Below are 16,584 nucleotides of genomic sequence, written 5' to 3'. Positions count from 1 at the left end.
TATATGTATATAATTTGTATATATTATATTATAAATATTATTTTAATTATTTACTTACATCATCCAGTATACGAAAGTAACATCTACAGCTGATAATATAAGAAATGGATAACGTTCTACGTATAATGTTGCAACGAGTGGCCAGAAACCATTAACGAATAACATAAACCAATGAGAATCTGCGATTGTCATTGTTATTAAGAAAATAATCAATAATAATATCAATATACACTGTTGACGAAAATATTTCGAAAAATTCATTGGTACATTAAGTTGTTCCATTTTTCGTATACAAGTTTCCAATTGCACGGTGAATTGTTTTATTTTCTATTAGAAATATAATAAAAGATGTAAAATAACTTGTTAATATGATACAATTTTTATTGATGAAATAAATGAAAAAAAAAAAAAAAAAGGTTTTTACCTTTCTTCTGAGAATTCCAGCAAGTATGGTGACAATTTGAAATATGTAATCGCTATAAACGTATAACTTATATGTTAATTGTATCATAAACGGTTGTTTAACTTGAAGTATTTTCGATGGAAATGAAATAAAGTTAGCCATAATAACGTAAATGATAGAAGAAATGAAACCATAGATCATTCCTATTGCGTTCATTTTATTATTGGTAAAATATTCTATAAGACCAGTAGCCAAAATCGAATTCATTATTATCAATGGTTTGATACTCTGACGAAATTCAATTGACAATGACATATTTATTTGAAAATTCGAAATAAGAATATTTACACAAATATTTTAATATTATATATTAAAGAAAAAAAGTTGATAGAGAAACTATTCGAATTATAGAACACACATTCTTTGTTAAAGTTTACTATGACACTAAGAAGACAATTCACAATTGCATTATAATCCTATATGTTACATTTGTATTGGTTATCATCAAACTGACCACTTACGTTCGTGTTAAAAGGAATTAGAAAATGTAGTACTTTTTACTTATTTAGTATTACGATCGTTAGATGCAATTGACTTAGGTACTGGTATTACTTTGTTAAATTAATATGAAATTATTCATTGTACACAGATATTATCTTTTCTCGTTCTATTTTCTCGTATCTATTATCATTCTGTTTGTTTCTTTTTTTTTCTTTCTTTTATTAAGATAGAAAAGGTCGGATAGGTATAATAATAAAGAACACATCGTTAGATAAATTAGTTTAATAGTTAAATCAATTTTTTAAAAACAATTTTGTTAGATACTTGATGTTAAATTATAATTAGTATTGTTGAATAATAGATTAGGTTTATCTCCAACTTGAATAAGTATAACGAGGTAGGTTGTCTACCGTGAAACCGATTGTCTAAAATGAATTAATTTTTCAAATTCAAATTTGTAATTAAATGAAAAATCAAATCAATAAGATGATTTTGAACTAACACCATATATAAATGAATGATCCAAATTGTAGAATCCGTTAGCGGTAAAGGTCAAACGATTTTGAGTTAGTTGAAATATAAAATTGTTAATCTGAAAAGAAACATATAATTAGTTTACAAATATTAATTATTTTTGCTGTTTCCTTACTTCATCGCGAAATTTTTGATTGGTCGATGGTTCGTACAATTCGCAAAGAATGTCTCCGGTTATTACAGCATATAGAAAAAATCAATCAAAATAATATCAATATTTGTTGTATACTTACTATAATAATTAGACGAAAATTTTGGAACATTTTCTTATTTTTTTTCAAAATTATTCATTTTTCGAGTTATCGGTGATATGTAACGATAACATCAAATTCAAATATACAGGGAATAGAATAATAATAATAATAATAACAACTTACTTCTGTCATCGTTTTTTCGCACATGTTGCATATGATTAATATTTTGAAACTAAAAAAGAATAACCAATAGAAATGAGCATAGAAATCATTTATCCTACGATCGTATACGTTCGATATTAATATAACACATAGATTGTATAACAATGTAATAATAAATCCGATTGTCGTAGCCGTGGTTATAAACAATTGTAATCCATAAGCATCGTTTATAATTTTGGCACATTTGATCAATTCCAAATGTATTTGTCTTGAATTATGAAAAGAACAAAATTTAATTTTTCTACAAATATATTAAACAACAACAACTAATAATAATAATAATAATAATAATAATAATAATAATAGTATGTCATTCGACTTACTTCACAATGTTGAATGAAAAAAATAACTTTTCTCGTATTATTTGCAGTATAGTCACGCGAAGAATCGATTAAAACAAAAACAAAAGAACAATTGAATATTAATTTATCGATTATTTTATTTTATTTTTTTGTTTTCATTTCAACTTACGAATTTGTAGNTAATAATAATAATAATAATAATAATAATAATAATAGTATGTCATTCGACTTACTTGATTATTTTTAATTTAACAAGATTATCATTATTTTTGTACATTTGATAAATAATTGATAACGAAGAATCATTTTCCCAGTCATCTTTCATTAAAAGTACTCTCTTATGTTGTGGAATATCATCTATAGTTGACGTCAACATGTTTTGCAATGCAATATTCAATTGACTGAATTTGTTTTTTATACACCTATTTAAAAAAAAAAGAAAAAAAAATCCGTTCTGATTTCACAATTGACACATACATTTATTTATTTTATATATCAATTTGTTCTCTTTCCATATATACACATAGATTGTTGTCTCCAAAAGTTGTTTTATCGATTAAAACAAAAACAAAAGAACAATTGAATATTAATTTATCGATTATTTTATTTTATTTTTTTGTTTTCATTTCAACTTACGAATTTGTAGGTATAGTTTTTAATAAAAGTATTATCAAATATCAGCTAGGAAAAAAAAAAAAAATGTATAATGTTTCAATTCGATAAAACAATTTTTGAGAGGAAACTGTGTATTATAGAAAAAAAAAAAGAAACTTAAATGATATAAAAATTCTTGAATACATAAATATTTGAATAAACAAACACAACGAGACGAGACTTGCCTGATCCAAAAGACAAAAGTCAAATTGATGATCATAGTTACGATGAGAGGATAATTGTCGAAGTAATAAAACCGTAATTTCATAATATAGTCAAAATCAATTTTAGAAAACCATATAAAATCGACCACGATTAAACCTAATATTATAAATATCGATAACACACTTATGATACATTGGTATCGTAATATTGATGAATACTTTTCCGACACGTTCATTTCTTTCATTACTCGTGTACAAGTTTCTAATTGTTTAACGAACAATTTCACTTGCTGTAAGGAAAAAAAAAAAGAAGAAACCAATGAACATTTCAAATTTATTCACTTTATTTGCGAATATTTTTCGTTAATTAATTATTTATAATTTTAATATATATTAGCATACTAATTTTGTTTTCTTGAGCATCTATTAATAATATTAATGATGCTATAATTAATTGAAAGAAAAAAAAAAATTGTTCAATCAATCAATTATTTACCTTTCTTCTCATCAAACCGACAAACATTTCTATGATATAAATAATATAATTATAAAAAAATTGAAATTTGGTCATTATTCCTGCTGTTTCGGTCATTTGCGAAATCGAAAATATATCCATTATATCTTTTAACTCAAGAAATGTAGTACTATAATAAATTGAACAAGCAATCGCGTAAATAATACCAATCGTTCTTATTAATTTATTTTCGAAATATTCCGATAAACCGGTACTAATTATCGAATTTATAATAATCAATGGCATAACCGAACGTTGAAATTCTTTAGATTGAAACATTTTTTTTGCCAAAAATTTAAAATTTTTTTTTTTCTGTTTGAAAATATATATATATATATTTATGTCACTTGTTTTTTCTTTTTCTTATAAAATACACGAATGAAAATTTCGGATAATTCTTTTCTTGATTTTTAAAGCGACTTCTTGTTGAAGTTTTCGAACGATACTAATTCATATTATCGCTATTTCTCTTCTTATTAAAGTTCTAAAGTTTATGCAGCAAATATTATTACGGCATACATACATCGATTTAGCTAGTGAAATAAAAATGATCATTTTTCTTTATTCCATTTTTTCCCACACACACACACACACACACATCACTTCTTCCATCATTGTAAATATCTTCGTCGTTCGTCCTTGTCTCGTCTTTTTTTTTTTCCTTTTTTTTTTTTCCTTTTTTTTTTTCTTTTTATGAAAGCCATAAATATTATTCATTTATTATTATTACGCGTTGCGAAATAAAAAATCAATAAGATATTATTTCGTAAGAATATATTATTATTTTTATTTGCCATTTTCATATTTATAACGCATAAAAGAATTTTTATGCAAATTTTTCATGATATATTTTAATTAGATAGATGGAAAGGTTTTTCTTTTTTTTAACACAAAAAAAAAATTAAGAAAAAATTATATAAATGTGATGTAGGATTAATTAGATTTAAAAATAATTGAATTAATAATAAGTTCCTTAAAATAGAGATCAATAATTTACGATCCTTTTTTCCATTGATTCGTCTACTTGTATCGTGATTATCATGTACGTTGTTATTACACCTATACACTGAAGAATACAACATCAATCTTCCTTTGATTCTTTTTTTTTTGTTTTTCATTTTAATTTATAATTTTAAATAATAATTTTACTAACCGAACATACGTATTTGCAGCTAAGATTATACAAACCAAACGCGGAATATGTGATACGGCATTGCATCATTTGCAAAGAAAATATTTCAACCTGTAATTGAAAGAATATTTATTTATGAAAATAATATATCGTAGAGTAATATTTAACAATACCTCTTTTCGTATTTCGGCGTCAGTATTTTGTCCGAAAAATGTTTGAACAATTTCTTTGACTCGTTCAGCCTAAAAGACAAACAATCCTAAATTATGATTATTCGTGTAAAATCAAATAAAATAATAATGATTTTAATTGATATACACATATGTATATACTTCTTGGGTAGTTTTGTCACTGATGTAATTAATGACAAATATCTTTAACGCGTATTGTAAAATAAATATAAGCGTAATAACGAATGGAAGAATTAATTCGTTAACGTTTTTTATTTCTTCCTGATATTTTTCATATAAACTATAAAGCATATATATTTGCAGCAAAGTGCATAATGCAATTTCTAGGGATATCTGTATACCATACGTATTGCTAATATTTTTCGACACATTGTATAATTGCAAATGAACCTGTCTACAAAAAAAGATTTAATTTTTAATCATTCATTCTAAAAATAATAATAATAATGATATAGTTTTTTGTTGTTGTTTTATAATTACCTTATTGTTCTTAACAAGTTTCTGCTTTGTTTTATTCTGTTACTCGTTAGTTGTAATTTTGATTGTTTTTGACGTAACGACGATATAGGTGTAAATAATTTTTCTGAATCAACTGGAAGATATTGTTCGATAAATAAAGAATCGATAGTTTCTTTATGTTCAATGTATTCCAAGGCAATAGAAGAAATCGATAGAACGTTGATATCGCTAAGAAGTTCGTTTACTCTTTTAAATTGAAATTTTATGCACCTGCGTGTTTAAATAAATTTAATTATTCAAATAAATTTTTAAAATAAATTCTTACACACACACACACAATACACACACAGTACATACCTTAAAATCGTTAAAAATTCTATCTCCATAGTAAATTTGATTGAGAAACTGTATAAAGTATGTACAAACATAGGAGTATTCTGTATTAATGATTGAAAAAACGGTTCATTTTGGAAAATCCATTGTAAGATATTTAGTATAAGAAAAAGTAAGAAATAAAGTATAGCAAAGATTAGGTCCCTTATTGTTATTTTGTAAATATCATTGAAAGATGATAACGAGCCCAACGCTTTAAGTGTTTCATCGATCTTGTGTAAACTTTTTACAAATACTTTCAATTTCTGTTAATTGTTAGTTACAAAGAGATTAATTTCTCATAGACAAATAATTGAAATATGTGTGAAACATAAAATATAATAATAAATTTGACATTCTTACCTTACTCTGATATAATCCCATAGAAACGATAATAAATAAAACTATATGATTTAAAATATATGTAATATTAGATAATGTTTCGTTTAAAGTAATAATCTTAGTTTTATAAAATTGTCCATAAAAGAAATACCATGTGATATTATACAAAATATATAATGACATCGAATAAATTAGACACAGTATTGGTCTTGAATGACCTCGAGGATATTCAAAAACACGTAATCCAATGATAATACTTAAAATATATATCGGTCGTAATACATCTTTTACATTTTTCAATTGTTCAGATTTTTCTTCATTTATTTTACATAGATTTAGAACTTTGTCTTTTTTTTTCAATCTGTCTAACAATTTTCTCATTTTTCTAACTTCTCGTATTTTTAATTGTTTATCACAGTAATAATTATTTCATCAATAAATCAATCAATTTCGACAGATTCGAAATATATTTTAATGTATACTCTGTTTGATTACTTTTATTTGTTTTTTTTTTTTTTTTTTATTTTGTAAAATGAAAACCGAAGAGTCCGATGAGAAACGTTCGAAGGATATTATGTTAATGAAGTTAATATATGTTATACTATGCGAATTATACTATGCGAGTTCTTTTAACGTGTGAACGCATTGAAGTTCATCGAGTCGATAATGCTATTATTTTTTCTTTTTTTTCTTCTTCTTCTTATTTCTTTTTCTTTATCTTTCGCACAAAAACCCTACCAAGTAAAATATTTGTCTTTCTCTATCTCGCGTTTGTACTTAGTATTAATGTAATAATTCATTACATATTTGTTTTCCATATTTCTATTCTTCCGTCCTCATTTTTCATAACATTAGACTCGTTTTATTTTCATTCGGTTTTATTCGTTTGATCAATGTAATTTTTCAATTTTTATAGTTTCTTCTATAACATGCGTATGTATTATTTATATAAAAAATAAATATATTTATAACGATCCACCCCCGATTAAATGTATATGAAGAAAAAGGAAGATAAAAGAAGGTTAAGATGAAAATAAAAAGTGGCAAACATTGGCTATGTTTCTATTTTAGGAATTTTCGAATTCTAGGAATGTTCGAATTCTAGGAATGTTCGAATTCTAGGAATGTTCGAATTCTAAGAAAGTCATTTATCAAGTATACATAGAAAAAGATTTTCAAAATAATTGGCAAGGCGATTAAAAGAGGGGATAGGTGATTTATAAAATACACACACTTTATTTTGATTTCGAACGAGATAAAGACAAGACGTAACGTGTTAATTATCCGTGTAAGAATTTATTTCCAAGTAATTGAATCATATATATTTCATTAAAATTCATTTGATTTACAGATTTAATTTATTGTATTAAAATATATATATCGTATATATTATAGGATATATTATATCTATAAATTTTCACCATAATCTCTTTTTATGATTTTAATAAGACGTTTGCTATGTCATTCCATTGAAATCATATTAATCAATATTGTATATAATCACATATTTAATACGTGCAATAAGTATTTCCTTTATTTCTTTTTTTATTTTAATTTTTGTTAATAATTTATTCATTTCCAATTGGATCACGAATCCAGCAACTACTTCCCCGTGGTAAAATCAGGTAACAGATATTTCTTATGGTGGGTCCATGGAAATTTGTTTGGTGCAACATAAATACTGTCGTGTTAATAATAATTACTGAAAAGTTTATTTTCTTTTTTGAAAATCTTACTTTTGAAAAATATCAGTGTCGCAAGAATATTAAAAATAACATTTGTATTGTTTTAAGTTTAAAAGATTACAATAGTGATTTATGATACTTCTTCTATCGAATCGGTTACTTGTATCATGATAACTATGTACGTTGTTACGGTACCTATACACTGTGGGAGTAAACAAAAAATTCATTTTAATATTTCATTTTCTTAATCTTATTTGTTTATTTTTTTTCTTTGTTTAGGCAATCTTTATTTAATAGAAACAATAATACTAACCGAACAAATGTGTTTGCAGTTAAGTTTAAAAAAACCATAAGCAGAATATTCGGTACGGTGTTGCATCATTTGCAATGTAAATATATCCACCTTTAAAAAGTACAAAATAATTTTAATTAAGTATTTATTATTTCTATTTTAATTAAGTAATTATAAACGAAATGTTATTTTTAAATACGTTTAAAATATTGTGAAAATAATTAACCTCATTTTTAATTTCCAAATTCGTATTTTGTCCGTAAAACGTGTGAAGAACTTCGTTAGTATTTTCAGCCTATAATAATAATAATAATAATAATAATAATAATAATTTAAAAATGATTTCTATATATAAAATAAAACAATGAATTATTATTAATCTTATTAAGTGTGTGGTACCTCTTCTGTTGTTTTTTCACAGGTATAATTAATAATATAAATCTTTACAGCTAATTGTATCATAGAGAAGAACGTTAGAATCAATTGAAAAAATTTTTTTTCAATGTCATACGATTGTCTCAAGTATTGTGTATAAAAATGATATAATACGAATATACCGAACAATATACACATTGAAATTTCTAATGATACCTGTATACCATACATCTTACTAAGTTCCTTCGACAATTTGAATAATTCCAGATGAACTTGTCTAAATAAAAAAACAAACACAAACAAAAGACAAATTTTTATTTTCATATTAATTGTACACGATTGTGCGATTATAATTTATCGATTAGACCAACCTGATCGTTCGTAACAATGTTCTACTTTTATTTTGTTTCGTAGTAACAATTTGCAATCGCGATTGAGTTCGATGCAATGACGACGGTAAAGTGATAAATAATTTTGTCGAATTAATAGGAAATAATCGTTTATTAATGAACAAATCGTTCATTTTCGTGCGTTCATCATTTAATTCCGAAGCTATGGAAGAAATTGGTAAAATTTCTACGTCACCGAGTAACTCGTTTGCCCTTTGAAAACCTGATTTGATGCATCTGCAATTATTTTCTTTCTTTCTTTTTTCTTATGTATAATATATTTATTATATAATATACATGTAATATATAAATATGAAATTTTTTTAGTACATGTAATATATACAAATAAATGAATATTTCGAATAATTACGTACCTGACAATAGTAATAAATTCGAGCACCATTAAATTTTCTATAGAAAAACTGTACGCGTATATAATTAATGATAAATAAAGTACGTAAGAATTGTATATTACGTTATTTGTCAGAATCATTCCTAAGAAAATAATTGTTGTGTATAAAATGAAATAAAATATAGCGATTGTTAAATCCCTTATTGTTGTTTTGTAAATGCTGTTAAAATATGACGTTGAGCCTAACGCTTTAAGCGTTTTGTCAATCTCGTTTATCCTTTTAACGAATAATTTCGATTCCTGTAAATTGTTTACTTCAAAAGAATTATATAATTTATTTTATCAAGAGAAAGAAAGATCAATAATATTATACCATAAACAGGGGGATATATTAAATAATTTATATAATAAATTTGTTCAATTAGTTGTAACCTTGTTTTATTATTTCAAGATGTTGTTAAGTATTAGGAATTATTCATTTGAACAAAATTCATTATAATTTATTATATGTTTTTATAATAATTATAAACCAATCAACGGATGTTTAGAAAAAATCAATTTACCAATTTATATTTGAATATTAAAAATATACAAAAATAAAATATATAAAATATGAAATATAAATGAATATATTCGTATATCATTTTCTAGAAAATGATGATCGAAATTTAATTAATTTAATTAATTTTAACATTAATTAATAAAAATGTGAATGTGACGATAAAAGTATTTGATTTGTAAACAATTATTCATACCTTACTTTGACGTAATCCAAGAAGTATTATTAAAAATATCACCATATGATCAGTTATATATATAATTCGTGATACAATTCCATCAAAGTTAAAAACTTTGTAGCGGTAAGAAAATATTTCATGATAAACCCAAGCAACATAATAAAGAAAACAAAGTAACATAGAATACAAAAAACTCAATAGCGGTCTCGATTGATCTCGTGGAAATTCGAAAACGCGTAATCCAAAAATAATACTCAAAATACGAATTGGTTTTAAAACGTCACTAACACTTTTCAATCTTTCATCATTTTTCCTTTTATTTCCCAAGATATTTCGAAATTGTTCTTTTATCGTTAAATTGTTTAGTAAATTTTTCATTGTTTTTTAATCTTTTTGTTTTAATTTTATTTAACAACACAATATTTAATTCATAATATTTAATTATACTTGATCTTGTATTACACTTATTATTATATTTAAACCGCGAACACAGAGTATTATAAGTCTAACATCATCGATGGATATTATAGCAATGAGTTAAAGTTTCATGAAAGTGGCGCTGTAAAACGCGAATAATTAATAATAAATAATCTAACAAATAATGTCTTGATCATTACTTTCATTTATTAAGATATTTTCTATATATTAGATTTATAGATAGAATTATTAAATCAAATAATATTATCATTGATAATTTGTTACATCACTAATGTTGAATTTAGCATTCGTATTGTTTAACAATATTTTAGGTTTATTTATAAGTTGAATAATAATAACGACATATGTTGTAATTGAACCGACAACCTAGAACAAAAAGTATAGATATACTATAATTCGTATAAAAAAAAAACAATCTAAGAGAAAATATACGAATCAATAATAATAATAATAATAATGACTTACATTGTATATATACGTATGATCCAAATCGAAAAATCCGCATGCGGTAAAATTGAAACTATTGTTAATTAGTTGAAACGCAAATTGACGAATCTAAAGGAAAAACAAAATGTTACATTTAATATTTATTCTAATATATTAATAATTCATTTGTTTACAATCATTTCTTACTTCATCGCGAAATTTCTTGCTTGTCGAAGGTTCGTATAATTCGAAAATAATGTCTCTAGCATTTGCGGCATATAAGGGGGGGGAGGGGGGAAAAATAAACAAAATGTAGAACAATTAATATCTACTTTTATATATAATGATAAAAAATATGAGAAAAGGTAAGATAATATAATTGTTAAAAAACACATACTTCTTTCTTCGTTGCCTCGCATACGATATTTATCGATAGGAGTCTCGAGAAATGATAAAAAATCCAAAAAAATAATACACAACATTCTTCAATCCAATCTTCATGTATCGTTAGATATAAAGCAATGTATAAATCGCACGCCAACATAATTATAATGATCATGGATGTTAACAGGAACAAGAAAATTTGTAACGAATAAATTTCGTTTATAATTTCGGCACATTTCATTAATTCCAAATGGATTTGTCTTTAATAGAAAAATATAATGAATAATCAAAATGAATAAATTCATTCGAAAATCCATTCAAAAATCCAAGATTAACGATAATTAAAATACATTTTTAGTACAAATTTCTACTAACTTAATTTTCTTCAATTTAATATAATTCTCATTAGTTTTGTACGTTCGATAAATAATAGATAACGAAGAATCATCCTCCCAATTATCTTCCATTCCAAATACTCTTTTATGTTGCGGTGAATTGACAGTTGTTGTAAGCATACTTTTCAATGCAACATTTAATTGGCCAAATTTAATCTTTATATATCTATATTTAAGATTATTTATTATTAAGAATAAATATTAATTTTGTTAGGAAATAAATCAAGTTTACTTACAGTATCCAGAAAATAAAAGTAAATTCGATAATTAGCGTTACAAAATAAGGATAATTATCAAAGTACAAAAATTGAGGTACTAAATATTTGTCATTAATAAACGTATTAATATATGGAATCCAAATAACATCGGTTAAGATTATGCCTGATAACATAATAATTAATATCACGCATGAAAAATAACGAAATTTTATGAGAGACGAATTATTATTTGTTACGTTTGTTATTTCATCGATTTTTCGTGCACAAGTTTCCAATTGTTCTACGAATAATTTCATTCGCTGTAAGAAATAAGAAAAATAAGGAAAAAAAGGAAAAAAATTACATAATGGAATTGGGTTAGAACGTTATAATCATTGTTAAAATATTGCATATGAAATTATACTACCTTACTTTTCATGATACCAACAAATATTGACGTTGCATAAATAATGGTGTTACCGATAAGTTGAAATTCGGATATAATTTGTGCAACTTTAGATTCGTTATCTTGAGCAAAAATAAATAATTGATTTCTAAAGGTAAAAAATAAAAATGTATAATACGCCGAATAACAAATGATATAAATAGAACCGAGTGTTCGAAATTTTTTATCAACGAAATATTCTAACAAGCCTGTATTAACGATCGAATTAATTATAATAATTGGCATAACCGAACGACGAAGTTCTTTCGAACGAAACATTGTCTTTTTTTCTTTTTTTTTTTTTTTTTCTTCTAAACTTTTTTCTATTTATTGATTTATTTATATATTTTGACACGCGGATTCTTAAAGAAACGATTAACCCGGTTAGAGTTTACGAGCAATACTAATTCTTACTATGAATTTTTATTTATCATTATATTCCGAGTTTAATCTCGTTTATAAATATTCAATAATATGACTGACGTATATTTTTGTTCATTATCTTAAAGTAGAAAATTATTATTATTATTATTATTATTATTATTTCTCTATTTATCCAACGTTTCTTTTAATCAATTATAATTTTCCTTTCTAAACCCAGCCACAGCCCCGTTTTATCTAATTTGTCTTATCTAATATGTCTTATCGATGAAGCATTCTATCGTTTGATGCATTTCAACATACATTATTATCAATAAGAAATTATTTATTAGAAAACGGATCGTTATATTGACGGTACGTTATATTGAGTTTTATTACAAATAGAGAAACGTTCATTTACTTTTTATTTATTTTATCTACATTTTATTTATATCTACCTACGTGTGCTACCATATTATTTATAAATATATTAGATTTCTTTTTTAAAAAATGACAAAAGCAAATAATAGTAACGTGAAAAAAACAACATTATATTATTATAATAATTGTGATACATATTTTATCGTATAAAAAGAACAAAAGAAAAAAAGAAAAAGTAATTTTATTATTCGTTATTTGTGACAATGGTTGAATTAGTATTCATAAAGTTAATAATAACTTTGGGTTGATCTCCGACTTGAATAAGAATCACGAGATACGTAGAAATCAAACCGATTACCTTAAACGATTATAAACAATATTATTATGTTATTATTAAAATATGAAAAATTGAAACAAAATCAATAATCATATGTTCACTTACATTGTATATATATGCATGATTTAAATCGAAAAATCCGGAAGCGGTAAACGTCAAAGGATTTTCGATTAGTTGAAAAGTAAAATCACGAATCTGAGAAAAATAATAATTATCAATTTAATATACAGGGTGTTACGAGCTTTTTTTTTTTTTCTTATTTTAACGTGTTTAAATCATTCCTATAATATTTCTCACTTATTCTTGATGTACTTGATATTAATATAGGAACACATAAATGAACTTTTTCCCTACTGAAGTAATTCAAACATATTACGAGACACCATTCTATATAAAAAATAAATGAAGAAAAATTTCTACTCACTTCGTCGCGAAATTTTGGGCTTGTCGATGGTTCGTATAATTCGAAAAGTATGTCACCCGTGGTTATGGTCTTTTGAGAAAATATAAGAAAAAACGAATTGTTATGCGAACACACTTCAATCTACATTTTTCATATTTAATTAATATAAAATAAATTATATATATATACGGGAGCAAAAAGAAAAATAATTAGTATAATATATAAATAACTGTATATAAAAATTATAATAATATAATTAATAAATAAAATTACCTCTTTCTTCGTTTTTTCGCATATTGTATTTAATGCAATAATTTTGGCGAAATGATAAAATCCCCAAAAGAATAACGAACAACTTCTTTTATCCAAATATTCATATCCGTATACAAATGCTATGGAATATATATTATACGTCAATGAAACAAGAAATATTATGGATGTTAACACGGAAAACAATATTTGTAATCCGTAAACGTCGTTTATAATTTTAGCACATTTAATTAATTCCAAATGTGTTTGTCTTTAATGAAAAAGAAAACAATGAAAATTATTATAAAATCTAATAATAATAATAATAATAATCATAATGAATATTTTTCAGAATAATATTAACCTTCGAATTAATACTAACCGAATTATTTTTAATTTTATATAATTTTCATTAGCTTTGTAGGTATAATAAATAGTAGATAACAACGAATCATCTTCCCAATTATCTTTCATTCGAAGTACTCTTTTATGTTGAGGAATATCATTAGTTGATGTCAACATGTTTTTCAATACGTTGTTCAATTGGCCAAATTTTATCTTTGTAAACCTAAATAAAATACATTCGTTTATAATTTCAATACGTATTGAGATTTAAGAAAATATAAAACAAATATATGTCAAACAAATATATGTCAAACAATTTTATACTTACCTGATCCAAAATATAAAAGAGAAATCAATAATCATAATTACTATAGAAGGATAATTATCCAAGTAAAAGAATAATAATAATATCAAATTGTAATTTATTAATGTTCTTATATAAGGAAACCACAAAATATTAGTAATTATTATTCCCGATATTATTAAAATTAGTATTACGATTGCTATAAATTGGTATCGTAAAAGTGCAGAATAATTTTTCGATATGTTCAATTGATCAATTTTTTCCGTACACCTTTCCAATTGTTCTATGAATAATTTCATTTGCTGCCAATAAGAAAATACAAATTATTTATTGATACGATTAAAATCATCACAGTTTTATAATAATAAAATATGTGCTCGCACAATTATGAAATTGATTGAAATTATAAAATTGTTTTCAAATAAATTACGAGCACTTGTGTATGCGTGCTTAATTATAAAAAAAAAAAAAAAAAGAAAAAAACAAAATTACAAATAATTTTGTAAATGATTGGAAAATGTTTACCTTCCTTCTTAGAAAACCAGCGAACAATGCCATACCGTATAATAATATATTAACGAAAAATTCATAAGCAAGAAGAAATTGTAACATTTTAATATTAGTTATTTTCGACACTTGCATTAACAGATCGTTAAGTGTTAAAAATATAGTACTGTAAATAATAGAACAACAAATGATATAAATCAAACCGATAGCATGAAATTTTGGATCGATGAAGTATTCCAATAAACCGGTACAAACAATCGAATTTGCGATAATCAATGGCATGATTGAACGACGAAATTGTTTCGATTGAAACATTTGGACAATTTGTTGTTAAATATTTTTGTCGAAAACCAACCAACAACGACAAAATTGTCTCACTTTTAAATTAAAAAATACAAAAATATTCGTTTATTTCATTTATCAAGCCTTCTCGTTGAAGATTTCAAACGATACTAAGTTCTACTATAAAACTCTTATACATTTTTATTATACTAAAATGATATTGTAATAGACATTATCTATGTAATAGACAGTATGATGGTTAAGTATCATTAACTTACGTTACAATTTCCTACTATTATTATTCTTATTTTTCTTTCTTTTATTATCATTTAGTTATATATATATATATATATATATTACAGAAATATTATTACAAACTTTTGTGTGAACATGTCAATGAATTTATTATTATTTATTAAAATAACTCGGCAAATATATATATATATATATATAATTTTACTAAAAAATCGAATTTTCACTAAAAACTTGCGGTGGTACGTTTCCAAATTGTATTAAAATAACGAGATAAGTTGTAACCGAGAAGATTACCTAAAAATCATTTTTTTTTATATATATATATAGACATTAATTATTTACTATTAGCATAATTAATTTAAAAACAATAATTTGTTGTTCTATACACACAAAATAATGATTTTTTTGAGCTTACGTTGCGTATCAGTGTATGATCGATATGAAAAAATCCATAGCATGTAAATGACAATGGATTTTGAATAAGTTGCAAAGTAAAATCGCTTATCTACAAATTATTTACAAATGTATTTTGTATTCATAAAAAAATAAACAATAATATTGAATAATTGAATAATTTATTACCTCTTGACGAAATTCATTGCTAATTGTTGGCATGTATAATTCGCAAATGATATCTCCGATATTTGACGCATGTGTTAAAAACAAATAAATACAATTATTTATAGAATTCTTAAAAACAAATATTATGTGTATAAAATAATATAATATAAATTATATATTATAATAAAAAAGAAAAAACATACCTCAGCAGAAGTTGTTGCACATAAATGACTTATTATAATGATTTTGGTCACATAGTAAAAAATCCAATAAGTTAAACTAATTGCTCCATTCATATTAATTCGATTTATTCCAGTAATTATGTTATTATACAAATTGTAAGACATAATAGTCATTAAAATGGTAGATGTTGATACCGATAATAAAATATGTAAGCCGTATGCATCATTAATATTTTTAGCACATTTCATTAATTCCATATGTAGCTTTCTACGATAACAAAATGAAAAGTATAGTTAATTAACATAATCTTTTACATTA

The 16,584-nt window shown here is 24.0% G+C and overlaps 1 protein-coding gene across 1 annotated transcript; it reads right to left on the bottom strand.

The window, feature by feature from the left end:
• Positions 1-7,799: 7,799 nt before the first annotated feature.
• LOC106791273 lies at positions 7,800-14,537 on the bottom strand. The gene is made up of 7 exons (XM_014756791.1): positions 14,503-14,537; positions 14,212-14,397; positions 11,438-11,623; positions 8,553-8,613; positions 8,188-8,256; positions 7,983-8,072; positions 7,800-7,871 (listed from the first exon to the last, which is right to left on the bottom strand). The coding sequence occupies exons 1-7, from the start codon at positions 14,535-14,537 to the stop codon at positions 7,800-7,802; spliced, it is 699 nt and encodes a 232-aa protein (XP_014612277.1).
• Between the last annotated feature and the right edge of the window lie 2,047 nt (positions 14,538-16,584).

Source organism: Polistes canadensis, unplaced genomic scaffold (assembly GCF_001313835.1).
Source record: "Polistes canadensis isolate GaletaPanama2010 unplaced genomic scaffold, ASM131383v1 scaffold_294, whole genome shotgun sequence".
Lineage (NCBI taxonomy): Eukaryota > Metazoa > Arthropoda > Insecta > Hymenoptera > Vespidae > Polistes > Polistes canadensis.
This window is presented reverse-complemented; position numbering and strand designations above follow the sequence as displayed.

Excerpts from the sequence above, each read along its gene's own strand:
- LOC106791273 (XM_014756791.1), bottom strand. The coding sequence starts at position 14,537 with ATGATTATTGATTTCTCTTTTATATTTTGGATCAG. Across the intron at positions 14,398-14,502 it reads TCTTTTATATTTTGGATCAG|GTTTACAAAGATAAAATTTG; the intron begins GTAAGTATAAAA and ends TATTTTATTTAG. Across the intron at positions 8,073-8,187 it reads ATTTGGAAATTAAAAATGAG|GTGGATATATTTACATTGCA; the intron begins GTTAATTATTTT and ends TACTTTTTAAAG.